Consider the following 22,321-nt stretch of genomic DNA (forward strand, 5'->3'; position numbering starts at 1 on the left):
CCAGTACATTTGAAAGCTTTTGGTTAAACAGACTCAAGAACACTGAAATAGTCTTACATTTATTAAATAAGTCACCTTTTAATTTTCCCACAAGGAAAGCACCAATTTCTGACTATTTTTAACTAGTGAGTTCTACCACTAGTAGAACTATTCAAGGAATTAATAATTATGTTTCTAGCCACACTTTATTTCAAAGTATAAAAAAGAAGGAATACTCATCAATTTATATAATTTATATTTAACTTTTAAAATAGCTGTTAAGGTATAATTATATACCATAAAATTCACCTTGTTTAAGTGTGTAATAAAATGGTTTTTAGTACACATACAGATTTGTGCAGTCATCACTGCAATTCAATTTTAGATCACGTCTTTCACCAGAAAAATGTCTTGTGCCTGTTTGCATTCATTTCCTATTTTCACCTCAGCCTGAGGTAGCCACTAATCTGTTTTCTGCCCTAAAAAAATTTGCCTTTTCTTGATGTTTTATATAATGGAATAATACAATGTGTAAATGGAATATACATCTAGCTTATACTGATTTCACTTAGGACATATGTTTGACCATTTGTCATTACTTCATTCTTTTTATTGCCGAGTAATTAGTATTCCATCATATAAATATATGTCGTATTTTGTTTCCCCATTAACCAGCTGATGAACATTTGGATTATTTCCACTTTTGGGCTGTTAGGAATAATGCTAATGTGAACATTTGCATACAGGTCTTTGTATGGATGTATGTCTTCATTTCTCTTGGGTAGATTACCTAGGAGTTGAATTGCTCATTGTATGGTAGTTTATATTTCACTTCCTTAGAAACTGTCAAACTTTTTCATAGTGGCTGTTCCATTTTATAGGCCAATATAATATTGATATCAAAATCAAACAAGTTGTATTACAATTTTATGTATAATGATGCAGAAACTCTAAATATATGTGTGTATGTGTGTGTGTGTGTATATATATGAACCAGTTATAGCAATGCTTAAAAAAGATAATCATATTGAAGTTAGTATCCTTTGGATGCAAAGCTGGTTTAACATTAGAAAAATCAAGTTATATAATCCATCCTATTACCATTATCTCAAATAATGTAGAAAAGGCATTTGAGAGAATTTCACTAGTGGTTTACAATTTTAGCACATTAAGACTAGTTGGGAACCTCTTTAATAATGGATACTACCAAAATAATCCTACAGCAGACCTTATACTCACTGGTGAAGCTTTGAAGCTATTAACATAAGAAACAAAATAGTTAACACTCATTCAGCGTTTTACTGGAGGTCCTAGCACAGTAAGCAAGAAAAGGGTATAATGTTTAGAAAGGAAGAAACAAGTGTTATCTGCAAGTGATATGACTATTTTTGTAGAAAACTCAAAATAATATGCAATAAATGATTAGAGTTAATGAGAAAATAGTAAACTTTCTGGATACAAAAGAAGTAAACAGAAATCATTTACGTTTCTTTTCCTTGTAAGTTAAAAAATGTACTTTAAAAATCATATAAATTATAAAAGCATGAAACAATAAGCTCGACAAAGATCTGTGAGATATATCTGGAAAAAATTATGAAACTTTACTGGAAAACAGAGAAGACTGAAATTTATGTGAAGATCAGGTGGCAAAGAGGTAACTCTCCCGAAGAACAGGGGCAGGATAGATGTGAGAGAAGCTACTTCTTGAAGGTCTAGTTTGTTCCCATTTTAGGATTTAGCTTTCTTGGCTCTGCTAAGTCAGGTAGTACTTAATCAAAACGTTGCTGCTGTCATCTCGTCTTATTTTCTTTGTCTTTGTTGGTTTGTGCAGTTTTTTAAAACAATCCCTGTGTTGTTACATTTTATAAAGGGTTTTTCAAGGGAAGAGAAGTAAATATATGTGGTCAACTAACAGTCTTTAACTGAAAGTACCGGCATATGTTTTAAACCCATCGTTTTGAATGCTGGGTGCAGAACAGATCTCATATTGGGCAGGAGTAAAGGCAGGGAGACCTGTTAGAACATAGCTGAAATAATCCAGGTAAGAGATGGCTGAGGTTTGGACCAGGAGCCCAGGATTTCCACATGCCTTGGGTAGGATGACCCTTTTCACAGTATCACGTCCTCCTTGACTGGAGTGAAAATGTGGTCATAGAATTCTGTATATTCCTGGCAAGACCTTCAACGCTCCCAATTTCCAGCCACTCACCACTGTCTATCTTGATGCCATCATCAATAATTTTATTTATTATATCTCTTTTTTTCTTGCTTATACCAGTCACCACAAGGATCCTAGAACTCTCTGATTGCTCCAGGGCTCTGTAGACACTGAGTCAGTTAATTGCTGCCTGTATTCCATCCCCTCAGCAATATGTCCACCTTCATTGTTCTGTTTTTTTCTGTAGTTCTTATCACCATTTGTCACAGTTTGTTTATCTGTCCACCCTCCTCAGAATATAAACTGTATGAAACAAGTTTTTGTCTATATTTATTGCATATTCCAAACACTTAGAACAATGCCTGGCACATATGGTTGCTCAATAAAAGTGTGTTAAATTAGTGAAGGAAAACAGTAATTCTGATGAAGAACAGTTGCACCGTAGGTATCATGTGAAAATCAAGACTGCATAATTTGTTGATGGATTGGGTGTCAGATGAGTGAGAGAGAGTAGCTGTGGATGGCGCCTAGATTTTTGGTATAAACCTGTGGATGGCTAGAGTTGCCATTTCTTGAGAGGGGGAACCTATGAGATGAGCAAATGATGATGTGAAGTCAGTCGTAATATTCTGAGCTAACAAGTGTAAAAGTCGCAGAGTAGGTGATCTCTATAAAGTTCCTTCTACTTGGTTTTACCATCCTATGATTTCTGGAGACTACACTTACCATATTTTTTGTACTGTTTTCTCAGGTTATGCGCATTGTTGATAATGTTCGTCCTGATCGACAGACAGTTATGTTTTCAGCAACTTTTCCCAGAGCTATGGAGGCCTTGGCTCGCAGAATCTTGAGTAAACCCATTGAAGTGCAGGTTGGAGGGAGAAGTGTGGTTTGCTCGGATGTGGAGCAACAAGTGGTGGGTACAAATCCTTAGAAAATCGCCAGTTCTCTGGATGTTTAGGCAGTGTGTCATCCTTTTGGGATCATTGTGATGTAGGTCGATAATTTCTAAAATTAAATAGTATACATCAGCTGCAGCTTTTAGCATTTTTACCAGATATTTGAATATGCTATTCCATGGAACTGTTTACATGCTCTTCTAGTTTCTTTCACCAGAAGTGATGGGCTGGTAGATAGAAATGTCGCATACCTATATTATTTGGTTAATAGAATGTGAGGTTAAAGGCAGAGAGAACAGATAATCATTTGTCCACATCTGCAAGCCTCTTACTCTCTGAAAGTTACAAATTTTTTTGGTCTTAATGGTTTACCAGTTATAATCAACAATTTCCTACCCCCTTCTAAAGATATAGCAAGATGTTGTCATTTATTTATTTGCCACAAATGAAATGAATTTTTGTTAAGGAAATGTATTCAGATTTTTATTCCATTAATTTTGTACAATTTGGTGTTTCCAGATTGTGATTGAAGAAGAAAAGAAATTCTTGAAGCTTCTTGAGCTTCTCGGCCATTATCAAGAATCAGGATCTGTCATTATATTTGTGGATAAGCAGGAACATGCTGATGGTCTTCTGAAAGATTTGATGAGAGCTTCTTATCCTTGCATGTCTCTTCACGGAGGTAATGTTTAATGAAGTATCTGTTAAGTACTTACCTTGGCCAAGCACTGCGCTGTGTTCAGAATGATAGTGTATTTACTTTGTACTCTAAGTTAGTACTAAATTTTATATCCTTTCTCACAGTTTTTCATTCACAACAGTTGTGTAGGAGAAAGCATTATTATTATTCCATCTTAGCAATAAAGAAAATAAGACAATAGAATGTTGGTTTGACCAGATTCATAGCCATTAATTAGCTAAGGAGGAACTGAACTTAAAATTTTCTGACTCATGTTGCATTCTTTCCATTATACCTTGCTACCTAGAGGTTTTTATGATTCACATTAGAGCTGTAATTGAAAATTTAAAGTAACATTTTAATTCCTGTGTAACATCACCACTGTTGTGTATATGTGGCACCTAGAATAATAAATGTGTGAAACAGAGACAGTTCACATTACACTCATTAACCAAGTGTTCTGACATTATGGCTTTGTGACGAATTACCCCCCAATTTAATGGCGTCCGTCATTTATTCTGTTTACGAATCTGCAGTTTCTGTAGAGATTAGCACAGATTTAGTCTGTCTCTTATGCTCTGTCTGCTGGGGTGACTCAGTTGCGGCTAGGGATATATTTCCAATTTGCCTTACTTATGCAGCTGGCAAGTTGGTACTGGCTCTTGACTAAGAGCTCAGTCAGGCTGTTGCCGGGGAATCCTGGCTGTTCCCCTTGTTAGCCTCTCTCTGAGGCTGCTTGGCACAGAAGGCAAGAACCAAAAGCTGCCAGGCCATTTAAGGACAATACTGGGAAGCAGAAGAACTTTTATTTCCACCATATTCTATAGGTCAAAATAGTCACTGATCTGGCCCAGATTCAAGGGGAAGGAGGCATAGACTCCAACTCTTGATGGGAAAGTGTGATTCCACATACAAAAGGACGTGTGGGATAGAACATACTTTTGCCGTCTTTGGAAAATACAATCTACCACACCAGGCTTCATGTGGGATGCAGTTAAAAGGGCTTTGAGGATATGTCTTTGGTTAACTTTTAATATGATTCATTATGTTTTCCTTTTTTTTAATGAATAAAATGCACATTTTTCCATTTTAACCATTTTAAAATGTATAATTCAATGGCATTAAGTACACTCACCATGTTGTGTAACCATCACCATTATCTTTTTCCAGATAATCATCACAAATAGAAACTCAGTACCTGTTAAGCAATACTCAGTTTCCTCTCACACCCTCCTTTGCCTCAGCCCATGGTAACCTGTATTCTACTTTTTGTATCTATGAGTTTGCCTTTTCTAGGTATTTCACATAAGTAGACTTAAACAGTATTTGTCTTTTTGTGCCTAACTTATTTCACTTAACGTCTTTAAGGTTTATACTTGTTGTAACATGTATTAGAATTTTCTTCTTTTTTAGGGCTAAGTAATATTCCATTGTATATATGTACCATATTTCCTTTAGTCATTCACCTAAGTATTGATGAACACTACAGTTGTTTTTACTTTTTGGGTTTTGTGAATAATGCTGCTTTGAACATTGATGTACAAGTATCTACTTGAGTTCCTCCTTTCATTTCTCTTGAGTATATACCTGGGTGTGGAACTGCTATGTCACATGGTAAGTGTTGTTTAACTTTTTGAGGAACCACCAGACTTTTTTACAGCAGCTGCACCATTTTGCATTCTCACCAACACTGCATTAGGGTTCCAGTTTATCCACAGCCTGACTTGCATTTGTTGTTTACAGTTTTTTTTTTTAATAGTAGCCATGCTGGTAGATGTGAAGTGGTATGTTAGTGTGGTTTTGATTTGCATTTCCCTAATGATTAATGAGGTAGAGCATCTTTTTATGTGTTGCTTAGGCATTTGTATATCTTCTTTGGAGAAATGTCTATTCAAGGCCTTTGCCAATTTTTTTATTGGCTTGTTTTGTTTTTTTCTTGCTAAACTGTAGGATTTCTTTATGTATTCTGAATAACAATCCTTTATGAGATATGTGATTTGCGTATTTCCCCCACTCTGTGGGATGTCTTTTCACTCTTTGGATAGTGCCCTTTGATGTTTTAATTTTGAAGTCCAATGTATTTATTTTTTTCTTTTGTTTGTTGCCTGTTCTTTTGGTGTCATATTGAAGAAATCATTGCCAAATCCAAAGTTATAAAAAGTTTCCCCTATGCTTTCTTCTAAGAGTTTTAAAGTTTTAGCTCTTAAGTTTAGGTCTTTGATTCATTTTGAGTTAATTTTTGTATATGGTGTAAGATACTGGTCCATCTTCATTCTTTTGAATGTGGAGGTTTGGTTTCCCAGCACCATTTATTGAAAGGACTATCTTTCCTTGTTGAATTGTGTTGGAACCCTTCTCAGAATCAAATGACCATTTACGTGAGGGTTTATTTCCAGACTTTCTGTTCGATTCCATTGGTCTATATGACTGTCTTATGCGAGAGTCATTTTATTTGTTAATAAGTATTTATTTATTTTTTAATGAAGATACTAGGGATTGGACCCAAGACCTCGTACTGCTAAGCATGCCTGAGTCATTTCATTTTTAATTTTGATCTGTTTGCATTTACTTTTCTTTAAAAATAAACTTTGTATTTTAGAGCAGTTTTAGGTTCATAGCAAAATTGAGCAGAAGTTAGAGTTCCATGTACTTCTTTTTTCTACACATGCACGGCCTCCCCCACCATCAGCATCCCACACCGCAGTGTTACATTCGTGAACCTACATTCATTAGCTTAGACATTTTTATCAGGACACATCATTGTCATCCATAGTTCATAGTTTACAGTAGGGTTTACTTTTGCTGTTATGAATTTTGTGGGTTTGGACAAATATATAATGACATGTCTTCATCAGTATAGTATCAGAGTATCTTCAGCATGCTAAGAATCACCTGGGCTTTGCCTATTCCCACCTCCTTTCCTCTGCCACTTAATCACTGACTTTTTATTTTCTTCATATTTTTGCCTTTTCCAAAATGTCCACATTTACTTTTTTTTTTAATTGAAGTACAGTAAATTATAATGTGTCAATTTCTGGTGTATAGCACAATGTCCCAGTCATGCATATATATACATATATTTGTTTTCATATTCTTTTCATCAAAGGTTCACATTTACTTTTAATCACTAGGGTAAATAGTCTATGCTGACTTTTGTAGATGTTTTATTTATGCCATATTAGTGTCATCCTGAAAATGTTTTGAATGCCATTCTTATTCTCCACATTTGAAACATGGGGTTTAGCACTCCCTTTTTATGATTTCTTCTCTGCCCTATATTTGTTTTTCTATGTTTTTTAAACTAAAATTTAAAAAATTAAAACCAGATCTGTCTCTGTAGATCTTGAGTCTCAAAGTAAATGCTTCATTCATTGCACGTGTAAAAATACATTCATTAGCTTAAACATTTTTATCAGGTCACTTTGTAATAGAACAGAATGTTCTGAATTTCTGAAGGAAAACCAGAGAGATTTTTTTATGCATCTTGTCATTAAGTTTTCTTAATGTTTGAGTAAGTAAAGGCCTATTTGCTATATATGTATATAAACGTAGGAATTATTTAGGACTTTTAAAGAATTTTTTTAAAGGTATTACCATGAAATTCCTAATATGCACATGTCATTCATGTGCGTTTTATGCCTAACACATAGTGTGATGGCATTAGTAGTGAGAAGTGTGGATGTTAGTATGAATGAAATGCATACAATTTTTTGCCCCTTTGGAAGAAAAAACAATACAAATTGCAAAACATTTAGCTCATTCTTCCTTTCCAGAGTTACTGCAACTGCAACATGCTACTGAATCTGTACTGTGACCAAATGACAAAAAGTACTGATCTGTTCATTTGTAAAATGGAGATTATAGTATTTCTGCTCTTCTAAGATTGATCTCCATAAAGGGGCAGTCAGGCTAATTTGCAGAACCTATCACTTAATGGGTTGATATCTATTTATTCCTGTTAACTATTCTGAATAGTGAGAAGGAAGCTCTGAGACATTCTGAGTGCTGCCACTTCTTCAGAGCCACCTGTAGTTCCTCAGGTCTTCAGCTTTAGTTAGGGGAGAAGGGGAGGCAAGAGGTTGAAGGAGGGGATGATGTGTTCTGCCTACTCCTGGTCTTAGCCTGAGACAATTTTCTTAGTTCAGCAATCAGAGCAGTTCACGGTTGCTTGACTTTTTGTTAGAGCACAAAGGCCAGGTAATTGTGGTTTATGAACAAAATACATGGAGCACCTGTTGTTCTTAATACTCTATTTTTGACTTATCACATACTTCTATTCCTTTAAAGTAGGTTAAAAAATGAAAGGAGAAATCTGAAAATACTATCATTAAAACATGGCTACAATTTCTATTTTGACAGTCATCCATTTCTTCAGTTTTGTGCTAATAACATAATTTTAAAATTTCTTAAAGACTCCCTTGCTTTTAATATGGTAATTATTGCTGAAATTAGGAAGGCATCATAATGGTTTCTACTTCCAGGTAATCAGGAAATATGAAAACAGACTTTTTTTAATATAGCAAAATGCTTCGTCGAGGCCTTTAACATGACATCAGTTACTTTTTTCTTTTTTTTTTCTGCAAGTAACACAAAATACCAACTCAGATGCCTTAAATCATAAGAAATATTTACTATTTAACAAAACATGAACTCCTATGGCGAAATGATTCCAGGATTGCTGCATTCAGTGGCTCATTGTCACCTATTGTAGTTTGTATGCTGCTGTCCTGAACATACTTTGTTACTAAGCTAGCTTTCGTTCCAACAGCAAAAAGGCTTCTGTAGTTTCAATCTTTACTTCCAGATCTGACAGCTTCCAGAGGAAGCAGACTGTTTTCCATGTCTTTGTGTCTTTTTTCCCCTTATTTTTATTACCAAAATTTTCAAACAGAAAATTTGACAAATTGTGTAGTGAACACCCTTGAATATCTAATACTAGATTCTACAGTTAACATTTTGTTGTATTTATCTATCACATCTTTAGTTATCTGCTTGTTTTATCTACTCATCAATCTTTTTTCGTTTTTTGATGTTTCAAAGTTGCAGCATCAGTGCGTTTCACTTCAATATGCATGTTATTTTTAAAAGTTTTTAAATAAAAAATGAAATGTACAGATTTTAAGTACCATTTGATGAGTTTTGACAAATGCCTTTAAGCTGTGGAACCCAAACCTCTGTTACGATATAACCTCAGAAAATTCCCTCAGTTATTCCCTGTCCCAGAGACAACTGATTTTTACGTTTTTCCCCCAACGTATGTTAATTTTACCTGTTTTAAAATTTCAAATAAATGGCATCTTACATTATGAACTGTTTTGTGTCAGGTATCTTTCACTTAGCATGTATTTTTGAGATTCGTCCATATTGTTGCATGTATCAGTTCTTCCCTTTTATTGCTGAGTAATATTCCATTGTATAAATATACTATTCTTTGTTTAGTCATTTCTGTTGGACACGGGCTGTTTCCAGGTTTTTGGCTGCTTTAACCATCCCACAAGATAAACCATAATCAAGTTACAGAATAGTTTCCTTACCACTCAAAAGACCTTTTCCTGTCCTTATACAAAGTAATTGTAAATCTCTCCTCTGTCCATAACCCTTCTTGCAGCCACTGATGTACTCTGTATATTATGCAACTTTTTGCAGTTGTTTTGTTTTGTTTTGTTTTCAATTCAGCATGATGGCTTTGAGATCCTTTCAGGTTGTTGCATTATTCATTTGTTTCGATAGTCTAGTAGTAGTTTTTGTATGGCTGTACCATTGTGTATCTCTTCATCTGTTGAAGGACATTTGACTTGTTTCCAATTTAGACAATTATGAATAGAGCTGCTATTAAATACACAAGTACACATTTTTGTGTGAACATCTAATTTCTCTCAGGTAGGTAACCAGAAACAAGGTTGCTAGGTCATATGGTAAGTGTATCTAGGCATGATTTTCTTTTTATTCATTCTACTTGGGTTCACTGTGCTTCTAGAATCTGTAAATTTATGTCATGCATCTAATTGGGGAAATTCTTGACTATTATTTCTTGTGTTTTTTTTCCCCCCTGCCCTGTTTTCTCGTCTTTTTTGGGAACTCTGATTATGTATTTGTTCAACCTTTTGATACTGTCCCACATATTACTGATGCTTTGTTCAGTCTTTGTTTTTAGTCTTTTTTCTCTCTGTAATTAAGATTGGCTAATTTCTTTGACTCTGTCTTCAAGTTGACTCTGGCTTTTGAGCATCTCTTACCTGCTGTTAATAAGCCCATTCAGTGAATTTTTTAACTTGGTTATTATACTTTTTTAGTTCTGGAATTTCCAATTAACTTTCTTTTATATTTTCTTGATTCTCTTAATTGTATTTCCTAGACATGCAGTTAAATTTTTTTTTCCTTGATCACAGTTACTATAGTTGCTTTAAAATTTTTGGCTATTGATTATAACAGCTTGCTCAACTCAAGTCAGTTTCTATTGATTATGTTTTCTTTTGCTTTTGTTTTACATTTTTTGTTTCTTTGTATGTCTAGTAACATTGGTTTGTATACTGGCCCTTGTGAATGACATCTTGTGGAGTCTAAATTCTCTTATGTTTTTCTTGAGAGGTTTTTTGTTTTTTTGTTTTTTTGTTTTTTGTTTTTTTCCCCTAATAAGGCATTAACTTGGCTGCAATGGGCAACATCTGAAACCTCTATTAATTTCTTCTAGCCAGAGCTGGGCTTTTGGATTCTGCCCCATGCATATATAGTTTTGGGATCAGGTATTTGGACAGTGTTTTTATATACAATTGAGCATGCCTGCTCTGTTGTTCTTTTTGAAATTTGTATCTTCTTTTCTGGTCCCAAATTTATCCTGAACTCTTTCTTCTGTTTCTTCTTGTCTCGAAGACTGTTTCTATTCATGTCTTGACTCCCCTACCTGGACTGCTTAGGGCCTGCCCCCAAATAGAAAGTTTAAAATAAATAAATAAAATCCTATTAAACTGAACCAGTGCCATTGCATTCTTCCAGGTGTCAATACCCTTCCAGTTTCTGTTTGCTTTTAGTTATTCTCTGGTGCCTTCAGGTAGTTGTTCTTTATATTTTGTCCAGAATTCATAGTTGTTATCTGCAGGAGGGTTGTTCCAGTAAGATGTTTCTCCTACATTGATCAAAACATGTGGTTTTTGTGTAAGTAAGGAAAAATTTTCCTATAATCCCCTATCTGTACTTTTTTTCAATCTCTTTGATCAGAATTGCTTCACATGCTTATGCCTAAATCATTCATAGTCAAGGGGAATGAATAATGGTTCTTAAAGTATTGTCCTGGGATACCTGAGGTCTCTGAGGTGATTCAGGGTGTTCATGAGGTCAAAAGTATTTCCAGTAACCCCACCCAGTTTTTCTCCTTTTTCACTTTCATTCTCTTATTAGTGTATAGGTAGTGTAGTTTTCTAGAGCCTGCACGTTGTGTTATATTGCAGCAGATTGAATGCAGAAAGTATGAGACCACCTATCTTCTATTAAGCCATGTAAGAGATTTATAAAAACATAAAGCATCTTAATTATTTTTATTGTTTTGGAAAAGTTACTTTTCACAAAAATATGTTTTTTATTTGAGCATGTAATTGCTTTATTGTTGTGTTTCTGAGTTAGTTAGTATTTTAATTTTTCCTAAGTTCTAGTTTCTAATACATTAAATACTGATAGAGATGACCTGTATAAACTAAAGGCCTCTGGATCGGGTCCTTACTAATTTTAAGAGTGCAAACTAACAAAGTTTGACAAGGGCTGGTTTACACTAATCATGATTCACCTCCTGAGACTGAGAATTAGGCTCATCTCTGGTTTGAGGTGTTGGGTGGGTAACAAAATTGGTGTTATGTTGAGAAGGAAGCGGATTAATGGTTGCTTGGCAGGCATCCTGTGTACTTCAGTTAGCTTATTGTATACAGTTCTGAGGAATGCAATATGTGTAGTTGAGTTGGTAGTCAGGATACCTCAGTCTAAAGTAAAAGTTTTGGTGTTTTAAAATTATATACTTATTGTAAATTATTGTTTTCATTAATTTTTCTAAAGAGATTTTTGTGTAGAGTTTTGGATCCTAGTTTCTTTGATGTAAGATCCAAATACTTTTTTAAGTCAATGTTTGAAGAGTTTATTTAAAATTTTAGGTAATAATATGAATTGATATTGATATTTAGATGCTGATATTCTGTATATGTTAAATTCAGATTTTATATGAAGTGTTAGACTATCACTTGCTGCAAAAATGAATTTCAGGGTTTGAGAATTTATCTCATCCCCTTCTGTAATTACTAGAGATTCCTGGATACCCCATCAGAAAATGTATTTGTGGCCTGGGCATTTTGTAATAGAACATTTTGGTATTTTATGCTCTACTTTGTCACTGATTCTGAGGCTCTTTGGATAACATATTTAAGAGTGGTCCAGTTGGATACTTTTTACAGTCCAATGTACTACAAACTTTAATGTGCATATGTAATCACCTAAGACTCTTGTTACAGTGTAGAATGTGATTCAGTAGTTTGGAGTAGGATCTGTGATTCTGCATTTCTAACAAGCTCTCATGTGAAGCTATTCCTAGTCCTTGAACAAAACTGAGTAGCAAGGCTCTACATAACCTGTAGAAGGAAAAAGATCTGAATCCTGTCAATATAGGCTGAATGTACCTACCTTTTCTACCTTTGCCCCTACAATGGATGTAGGTTAGTGATTCTGAGATGGGGCTTCTGCAGTTACAAGCCTTATATACAGGAAAGGGGGCAAAACAAGGGCAGATTTGGAATCCTAAATAGTAGTAACTTTGCATCTTGCCAGTAAATTTCCTTAGTCGTATATTTTATATATTGTAGTTGTTGGACATGTGGTCAGCATAAGTTGGATTTGTTTTTTACCTGTGTTTAACTTATTTCTCTAAGTGTCAGAGGAAATGGAAAATTTAATTTGAACCTGTGGTTTTATAACTCTTTAATTTACTTGCAGGTATTGATCAATATGACAGAGATAGCATCATAAATGACTTTAAGAATGGGACCTGCAAACTTCTTGTGGCTACGTCTGTTGCTGCCCGAGGTCTAGATGTGAAACATCTTATTCTTGTAGTAAATTACAGCTGCCCCAACCATTATGAGGATTATGTGCACAGAGCAGGACGGACTGGAAGAGCAGGCAACAAAGTAAAAAGAATTATTTTTAAAGTTGATTTCTTTTATATTAAAATATAGATGTTTCTTCAGGATTTTAAAGGATAATAGGAGTAATAGGGATATTTTGAAAATCATTAGAGTATGGGAAATAATTGATGTTAATTATTTATATACATAATACTTACCTAAGTGTTACAAAAATTATTGGATACCTAGCTTTTAGACAGGTAGGCAGGTAGTGTTAATCATTTGTCTCCCCAAAAGGTTTTTCCCCCTCACTAAGAATTTCCATGTAAACATGTACATATATGTATATAGTTTGGGATCTTTCATTACTTTTTAAAAAAAATGTGGGGACCGTGAAGTACACTCATGTCCACACCTATCACCACTGTTCTCCCTCTCCACATACATGTGTATTATTTGCCCTTCTAACTCACCTGTATTCTGTTAAGTATATAGTTCTAACTCATTCTTTTTGATGGCAGCAGAAGTGTCCTTTTGTTGGAAACATTGGTGGTGTTGTATTTAATATTCCAACCATGGACATTTCTGCATATTGAAGCAGTAGTAATAGTAATAGGTTATATTTATGGAGTATTTATTAAGTGTCAGCCACTGTTCTAAGTGCTTTACATATATCATCTCATTATATTCTCATAACTTCCTCTTTAAGGTGGACAATATTACCCCTTTTAACAGACAAGAAAAGTTGAGGCATGTAGACATTGTTACTTGGCAGATTTACATAGCTAATAAGTAGTGATGGCATTTGTTCTTTTAACCTGAGTTACTCTGTGGATTTGGGAAACTTTTTGTGTAAAGGGCCAGGTGGTAAAAACTGTAGCATTTTTGGGTCACACACAGTCTCTGTTATACTCTGTGTGTGTGCCTAAAAAATGTAATACCAGTTTTAGCTCATGGGTCATACAAAAGCAGGCCATAGTTCCAATCTGGTAACTACATACTTCTAAAATAAAATATTAAACCGTGTTTTAAAATTTTAGCAGTTCACTGGTAGGAGCAGAGTATTTTGTGAAGATGGCAATCTGATTGTAATTTGCTGTTCCTCTACTTACAACTCCAGTCTTTGCCTCGCCTGAACCAAAGAACTGCTAGGGACATGTGACTCCTTAGGCTTTAGAGAATCCCAGGGATGTGATGTATTTGACCTCATTTTTGTACATATAAAAACACATCATACATACATACACGTATTCTTTTTCTTTTATTGATCTTCAAAAAATATGGGAAGCTATATCCTAGGAAGTTAATACAGGTTAGCTGGGGTGGAGAGGTGCAGTAGGTAGTGGGGGAAGGGAATACAAGGAAAAAGGGGAAAATAAAATACTATCTTAAAATTAATATACATGACAGTGCAACTATGCATTTATGTAAAACACATAAATTTCTCTTTATGTATAAAGACATTAGACAGTTTTTGGTTTTGCTTGTTTTTAAACATTAAACTTAGATATTTCACCTTGAACCTTTGAAGAATTTAGTAGGACTCTTTTATGATCTTTAAAATTCGTTAGTAATAGAGATGTCTTAAGAGGGTATGTTAGGTGACTCAGATTTTTATCTTATTTGTGATCTAAGGATTCATTTTATTGGTGTTTAATAGTTCCACTTTTCATCATTCACTAGGGTTACGCATATACTTTTATCACAGAAGATCAAGCTCGGTATGCTGGTGACATAATTAAAGCCCTTGAATTGTCAGGGACTACAGTGCCTCCTGATCTAGAGAAACTTTGGAGTGATTTCAAAGATCAGCAGAAAGCTGTGAGTCTTTTAACTCCCCTTATTTTTATGCAAATCATTATTGCATATTTAGTACTTGTAAATCTTGATAGAATTATTTTCATTTATCTCTTTAGAGATGAAATAAAATTCTTTTGCTTCAACTTAGTATTTTGTGTAGTCTATGTAAGAGTTCTTATTTTTTCTCTCATGCTAGATGAAGTAATTTGTTACATTGTCATACACCACTTTGAAAAATATTTAATTGCCATAAATTCCTGAACATTTAAAGGTTTTTACTATGAAGTTAACTTTTTTGTTTTTCCTTGAAAGGAAGGGAAAATAATTAAAAAGAGTAGTGGTTTCTCTGGTAAGGGATTCAAATTTGATGAAACAGAACAAGCTTTGGCTAATGAAAGAAAGAAGTTACAAAAAGCTGCTCTTGGTCTGCAAGATTCAGATGATGAGGATGCTGCAGTTGATGTAAGTGTTATTCTAAGCCTTATTCTTACCAGTCGAAGCAGTTGTTCCTTTTGTACTAGAGGTCTTGCTGTAGGCTTGTTGAGTTAGCAGATTACTGGAAACCTTTTTGGTGTGTACCCTTCCCAGCTTTTTTCTATGTATATGATATGAACATATTCACATATGCTTGTATTTCTGTATTTTCATAAAAATGAGATTATACTGCTTTATAACCTTTTTAAAATTATTTTTAAATGTTTATCTTTATTATAGTCGGCTTACAATGTTGTGTTAATTTCTGGGGTACAGCTGTAACCTTTACGACAGTGTTTCTATGTTGAAATTTTCCCATTTTAATAAATTCACTCTTACCCTATTCTTGATGACTACATAATATTACATGGATGTTCCACAGTTTAATGACTCAAATCCCTTTAAAACAAATCAGAAATATTTGTTTTCTATATATTCATTGTTTGGAATATAGTTTACTTCATTGCTCATCCTTGAACATTTAACCTTGCACATTCATCAGATTAAGTCTTGAGGTTGAGTGTATAAATAAATGGAATTGCTAGGTGGAAGGGTATATCTAGTTTTTTTGTTGTTGTTGTTGTTTTTTAGGGGGTAGGGTTTACTTATTTATTTATTTTTAGAGGAGGTACTGAGGATTGAACCCAGGACCTTGTGTATACTAAGCATGTGCTCTACCTCTTGAGCTATACCCTCCCCTAGGGTATATCTAGTTTTATCTTAAACATTGTCAAATTGTTTTCCTGCAAGGTGAATACCAAGTTGTGCTCAGCATAATGGTGTATAAGAGTGCCTGGCTCCCTGTATCTTTAACATTGTTGGTACTAATACTGTTTTTTAGTCTTTTAAACTGAATTATTATAGAACACCCTTATTAATAATAATAGCATTTATTGAGTGCTACAAAGTGCTGTGCCCTGTGCCAGGTACTCTGCAGGGATTATTTATTTATTCCTCACAATAGCCAGACCAGTGGATACACAAAATATTTTCATTTTATAATTGAGAAGACTGAGGCTTAGAAAGATAAAATAATCTTTGCAGATTTACATAACTTTTGTAGGAAAGAACTGGGTCATTACCCATTCTGCTCTTACTTGAAAGCCCATGTTCTTAACTTATGGCATTATTTGTGACCCAGTTAAAAGGGACCCTGAAGACTCAGCAAGTTAAGAGTTTCACAGAGTATCATTTGGAACCCTAACCCAGGAGCTTGAGCTTTTGGAAAGGATGTTTTCATTATAAAATAATTTGGGAAAATCTGCCTAGTGTATACTACCACTTGCAGTATTAGCCCTATCAAAGGATATGAAAAGTCATTAATAAGAGAAGCTTATTTAACTTTGTTTAACCCAGTAATCCTCCAGCATATGTGGTATTTGATCATAGAACTTTTTTTTTTTTTTTTTTTTTTTACATACCCTCTATTAAACCTTAGTTCAGGACACAATTTTGGAAATTAGGAATTCAATATGATCTTCTCGTTTGAGGAAATGACCGCACTGTCTGGTCAGGACCAGAACCTGGGTTGCCTGTTAACTCTAGGCCATTTCTTTCTAGTGTAACATACTGCCTTAAAATTTAATTAAGTCAATGTTTTAGTTAAATTGTTATGGTGCAACAAATTAATCTAAAACAAACATTATCTCATGTTTCCTGAGGGTTAAGAAATCAGGAGCACTTTAGCCAGTTAGTTCTTACTTAGGGTCTCATGAAGTTGCAGTCAAGCTGTTACATGCTGAAGCCTGAAGGCTTCACTGATACAGGACCATCTTCTTCCAAGATGGCTCGCTCACTTTGAAGTTGGCAGGATGTCTCTGTTCTTTACTCTGCCCTTGTACTACATGGCAGCTGGCTCCCCTAGAGTGAGTGATCCAAGAGAGAGCAAAGAGAAACCTAGAGGAAGCGTTAGTGCCTTTTATGAGTTGTCTCTGCAGTCACACACTGGCATTTCCATTTGATTTTATCTGTTAGAAGCAAGTCACTAAGTCCAGCTGACACTCAAGGAGAGGCTCCACCTCTTGAAGGGAAGAGTATTAAGGAATTTGTGGCTATGCTTTTATTTCACTTTTTTATTAAAAATGAAATTTTTTTTTTTTTTTTTTTTTTTTTTTTTTTTGTGGGGCCCTGGTTTTCTGTTGACATCACAGTTAAACTCTGACTCCATTTGTTTGTGTTTTTCTTTTCTTTTGTTTTTTGGGGGTAGGTGGGTGATTAGGTTTATTTATTTTTTTATTGGAGGTAATGTGGATTGAACCCAGGACTTCATGCATGCAGAAAGCATGCACTCTACCATTTGAGCTGTACCCTCCCCACCTTGTTTTTAAAACCACCTCAGTTTTTTATGTTACTTTGAACATTTTTTTAAAATCTCATAATGAAATATGCTGATTCCCCCCCCTACTCTGGTTGTTACTATATACTATATAATTTTTATTAAAAATGTTAGAGCAATACTAAAGTGAATAAAGTCAAAAGTAAAATTACTCCTGTCAGCTACATCATATACATTCCCCATTCCTGATTTTATGCTTTTGTTTTGGATTTTAATGCCATGTATGCTATTTAATGTAAAAGAGTGTTACTCAGTTAAATGTTAGTTTAAAAGTATTGATAACTCAAACTCCTTATTAGACAATAAATAATTTAAAAAGAACCTAAGTTGTCTGTTTCCATTTCCATCAAAGGTCTTTCTGAATTACTCTAAATAATTTTAAACCCAAACAGACTTTTCTCTGCATCTGAAATTTGAAAGATTAGCCTCATCTCAGTAGATGAAGGGGTTTGCATCTCTTTAGTTGGTAGTAGTCATTTTGGGCAAAAGGCATCTTTGAAAGGAAATGCAAATAGCTTATGAGATAGATGTGGCTAACCTGAGGATTACAGAGTGGCAGTGGGACTCATGCGACTCCTGGAGAGCTGAGATTTTCAGCATTGCTCTTGCTATGATAGGGAAACCAACCTTCATTTCTTTCCTTCCTTTGTTCAAAGGAATAAAACAGTAAAGCCATTTTGTTCTGATCCTGTTACCTAGTTTTTTAGGTAAACTCAGATTTTTGGAGTTAGGAAGAATTTTAGGAGTTCTGCCTTAGGAACATTTTGTACCCTCCCCCCTGAGAACCAATGAGTGTATGTTTAGTTGTCCACTGGTATTGAGTTATTGCCCTTACTCCAGCTTCTTTCATTGCAGTGTATGTAATTTGGCCTTGAGGCCTGGGCCCTGGAGTGACTCACCTGCATCATGTTGGCTGTTCTTTCTTGACAGCACATGTTCTTGATTTACTGAGTTGGAATGTATTTTCTGTACCACTCAGGAGTCTGCTGTAGTGGTTCTTGCAGCATTATATCTCGGCTTATTTTCTTTTCCCTTCCCTTCCCTTCTTTTCCTTTCTTTTCTTTTGCTGTAGGCAACTGATTTTTAAAAATGAAATGTGTCACCCTTAATAAATGGCTGATATATTTTCCTGTTGAACTGTATAGTTGAATTAACATAAAGATAATTGTCTGATTTTAGTCTTTTGGTAGAGATACTTTTTATTAGTTTCTGTAGATATACCTAATTTGGTATTTCTAATTCAATTTTTACTAACCCTTTTTCTTCTTTAGATTGATGAGCAAATTGAAAGCATGTTTAATTCAAAGAAGAGAGTGAAGGATATGGCTGCTCCTGGAACATCTAGTGTTCCTGCTCCAACTGCAGGAAATGCTGAGAAGTTAGAAATTGCAAAGAGATTGGCTCTTAGAATCAATGCTCAGAAGAATTTGGGCATTGAATCTCAGGTATTAAGTAATTTGTTCCGAGTCTTAGTACTTTTTGTAAGTTCTTTGATTTAAATGGTTTTCAAAAATTATGTCAGCAGAAGTGAACAAGAAGTTTTTTTAAACATTGAGTTAGTAGGGTTTTAACATTACTCTGAATACAGAATTCTTTATCATTGTATTTGGATAATTTCTGTAGTTTGGTTAACACAGGTCTTAATGCCTTTTCTAGAAGGCATAAACTGTTAAGCATGTTAGCCATGTATAATTTTGTAAAGTAGCATTCTGATTGACTTTACCAAAATCTGAAAGAAATAACTTTTTCTTTCTTGTTCTTTTTTATTGAGTCGGTTATTGGGCACACAAACAGTTGCTTGGACAGACAAGCACCCAGTTATGTGACTCAAACTAACATGGGTTTAGACAGTGGAAAAATGTGTTAAATATTTCACATGCCATCTTTCTCTTGGGAGCTTTTTGGTTAACAATTTTTACCTAAGGATAAATTTCATAGCATTCCCTAAGAAAAGTTTGTTAATTTTGACAGTATTTTGAAGATTTTGAGAGTTTAGGGACCTGCACGGCCCTGTGTCCAGTGGTCTGTATAGATTGAGATGTGTAGCACCCAAGTGGGATGACCAAGCTAGAGGCTAGTGGACTGACTCAGTGAGGCAGCCACACTCAAGGATCTGAGCCTCCGGTCTCTGTGTCTGTTCTGGTTAGTTACTATGAAGTATTTACTGTACTCAAGCCTGTGCATCTTTGAATACAGGGATGCAGCACCTAACCTAATATTCTCTGGGATTATTACTGGTAATAACTCATTGTTGGTGAAATCAAATGGCTGTAACTTTCACTGTTGCTGGAAAAGCTTGAGGTGTGAGTCATGTATTACCCCTAGAGGAATTATTTCCATGTTAGATACACAGTAAAATGAAGTTCAAAAAAAAAAGTTTTGAGTAAGTCATTTACTATGATTTATTGCATGTTAGATTGCTCCATGGTGAGGGGAGGAACTTAGTGGACAAAGATTCTAATTCAGAGGAAACTCCTAGGAGCCACAATGTGTGTAAATGATTTTAGAAATATTGTATTATATTTGATATCAAAAGTTATCTAATTATGATTTAGTAGAATTTTTAATATAGAGTTGAATGTTCTTTAGTTTTCTCATCAAAATAAGGGAGATATATTAAACTGTCAGTTATAAATATATAAATTGCACATATGGGTAGGACTCTGCATAGAAAAATGCTTTTAGATAGTGGCTTTCCAGAAGATAATTTGTGGTGGGGTCCCTGGTCTTGTCTCTGCCCTTATTTGAGATTTGACTGTGGGTCTTCTTTAACTGCAGGATGTGATGCAACAGGCCACCAATGCAATTCTCAGAGGTGGCACCATCCTGGCTCCCACTGTATCTGCAAAAACCATTGCAGAGCAACTTGCTGAAAAGATCAATGCTAAGCTCAATTATGTGCCTTTGGAGAAACAAGAAGAAGAGAGACAGGATGGTGGACAGAATGAATCTTTTAAGAGATATGAGGAAGAATTAGAGATCAATGACTTCCCACAGGCAAGTAACAGATTTAAACTTTTTTTTATTGTGGAGGAGAAGCTCCTGCTTTTTAGGAGTGAAAATAACTTATTTAAAACCTACGAACATTTTAGTAGCTACTTTACTTTTTATCTAGATGGTGATACAACACTAGAAATTCCATTTTTATTAATATGTTCTAGGTACATTAGAGTCTAAATGAATTATGATGAAAATATTTTATAATCTTAACATTGACCATAGTATAATTTAGCTAACCTATTCTTTGTCATTCAGTACACTAGTTTTTTGTTTTGTTTTGTTTTTTATCCTGTTGTGAAGTGATTTTTTTCCCCCCACTTTTTCTTTCATAGACTGCTAGGTGGAAGGTTACTTCTAAGGAAGCTCTGCAGAGAATCAGTGAATATTCTGAAGCTGCAATTACAATCAGAGGAACATATTTCCCACCTGGCAAAGAACCCAAAGAAGGAGAGCGGAAAATTTACCTGGCAATTGAAAGTATGCACTGTTGGTTGTGTTTCAGTCTTGGGTTAGATCAAAGTTGATACAGGTATAAGAGACACAGAGAGAATGTGAGGTCAGTCCTAGAGAGGACTGAAAATAGGAACACCTGTAAGAAAAAAATAGTTTCAGTATCATTTGTAGTTTTTATTTAGAAGTTTAATACATACAGAGGTGAAGATTTGTGTTGGAGAGTCTCTCAGTTTTGACAGTTCAGTCACGTTTGAAAGTCACTCTGCAGAGACTTTGTCACCTGCTGTATTCCCAATGCCTGATAGACACTTGAAGAATTTTCTGAATAATGCATCTGATGCAGCCCAACAGCCACTTGTCTTCAGCACACACGTTTTTGGCAGACGTATCCATGTGATCTGTCTAAAGCTGTGCTGTCCAATAAGAACTCTGATGGCTGTGAGCACTTGAAATTATGGCCAGTGTGACCAAGAATTTGTAAATTAATTTAATTTTTATTAATTTAAATTTAAATAGCCAAATGGCTGATGGCTATTGTATTGGATAGCACAGCTATAAAGTTTGTTGTTAGAAAGATGCATGGAAGCATATTGTAAATTGAACGTATACTGTAAATAAGGTTTGTTGCTAGTTAATTTTTTCTTGTTATATTTTGACATTCCTTTGATTTTTGTGAAGACTGTAGTTTTAGGTAAATTCCTTACTGAAATAAACATAAACTAAAAATCATTTAAATATATATGAGGACTTATTTTTAGGGTTTGATTCTTTGCTGGCCAAAACAAAGAGGATTTCAGAGATGTGAAAGTCAGTACTGTGCCTGTGTAGTTACTTTCCTTGTATTTGGTGACCTCAGATTGTTTTTGTGTGGCTTCTAAGCATAAAGACTACAAGAAGAGAAAGCATGTGCAGTGTGTACCCTGTCTATCCCTAAGTAAAAATTGTTTCTTGAACAAAAGTGCTTGATGAGATCAGAATAAATTAAAACACAGAGAAGTTTTGTTACGAATATTGAGCTGGGCTGTTTTGTTTTGTTTTCATTTTTTTCCTTCAATAATTGTTTGCCTGGTCGCTGTAAACTTTAGATTAGTTTCCAGAGTTATGATAAAAGTTGATTTTAACAGTTTTTGCAAGTGTATTCACACCTTTTGTGGAGGGACAGGCTTTTGGAGTTCCCTCCTGTGCCATTTTCACTGATGGCACTCTTAATATTGGACTTTTTATAATTAATAATGATGAATAGTGGCAAAGGTAAAACTCACATGCAGCCTTTATATTTTGCATGTTATTAACATTCTACTATTACTGTACAGTAAGATTCATACAGTATTTTAAATGGGGTACAAAAAAATGTAGGTCCAGAACTAGGCAAATTGCATTTTTTTTCTTTGTGATTGTGACTTTTGAGAAACTGATGCATATCTATTTCTAATCAGGTTTCTAAAT

General features: G+C 34.6%; 1 protein-coding gene across 2 annotated transcripts in view; it reads left to right on the forward strand.

Annotated features, from left to right (window-relative positions):
* Positions 1-22,321, forward strand: part of DDX46 (DEAD-box helicase 46) — a 50,497-nt gene that overhangs the window by 22,785 nt on the left and 5,391 nt on the right. Inside the window, exons 14-21 of one of the 2 annotated variants that reach the window (XM_032476774.1) lie at positions 2,889-3,053; positions 3,556-3,718; positions 12,683-12,876; positions 14,497-14,634; positions 14,926-15,075; positions 18,694-18,870; positions 20,201-20,419; positions 20,755-20,899. In XM_032476774.1, the coding sequence (XP_032332665.1) occupies positions 2,889-3,053; positions 3,556-3,718; positions 12,683-12,876; positions 14,497-14,634; positions 14,926-15,075; positions 18,694-18,870; positions 20,201-20,419; positions 20,755-20,899 (1,351 nt within the window). The remainder of the gene's footprint in view (positions 1-2,888; positions 3,054-3,555; positions 3,719-12,682; positions 12,877-14,496; positions 14,635-14,925; positions 15,076-18,693; positions 18,871-20,200; positions 20,420-20,754; positions 20,900-22,321) is intronic. The other variant, XM_006179621.3, reaches the window with a different exon arrangement.

Source organism: Camelus ferus, chromosome 3, assembly GCF_009834535.1.
Source record: "Camelus ferus isolate YT-003-E chromosome 3, BCGSAC_Cfer_1.0, whole genome shotgun sequence".
NCBI lineage: Eukaryota > Metazoa > Chordata > Mammalia > Artiodactyla > Camelidae > Camelus > Camelus ferus.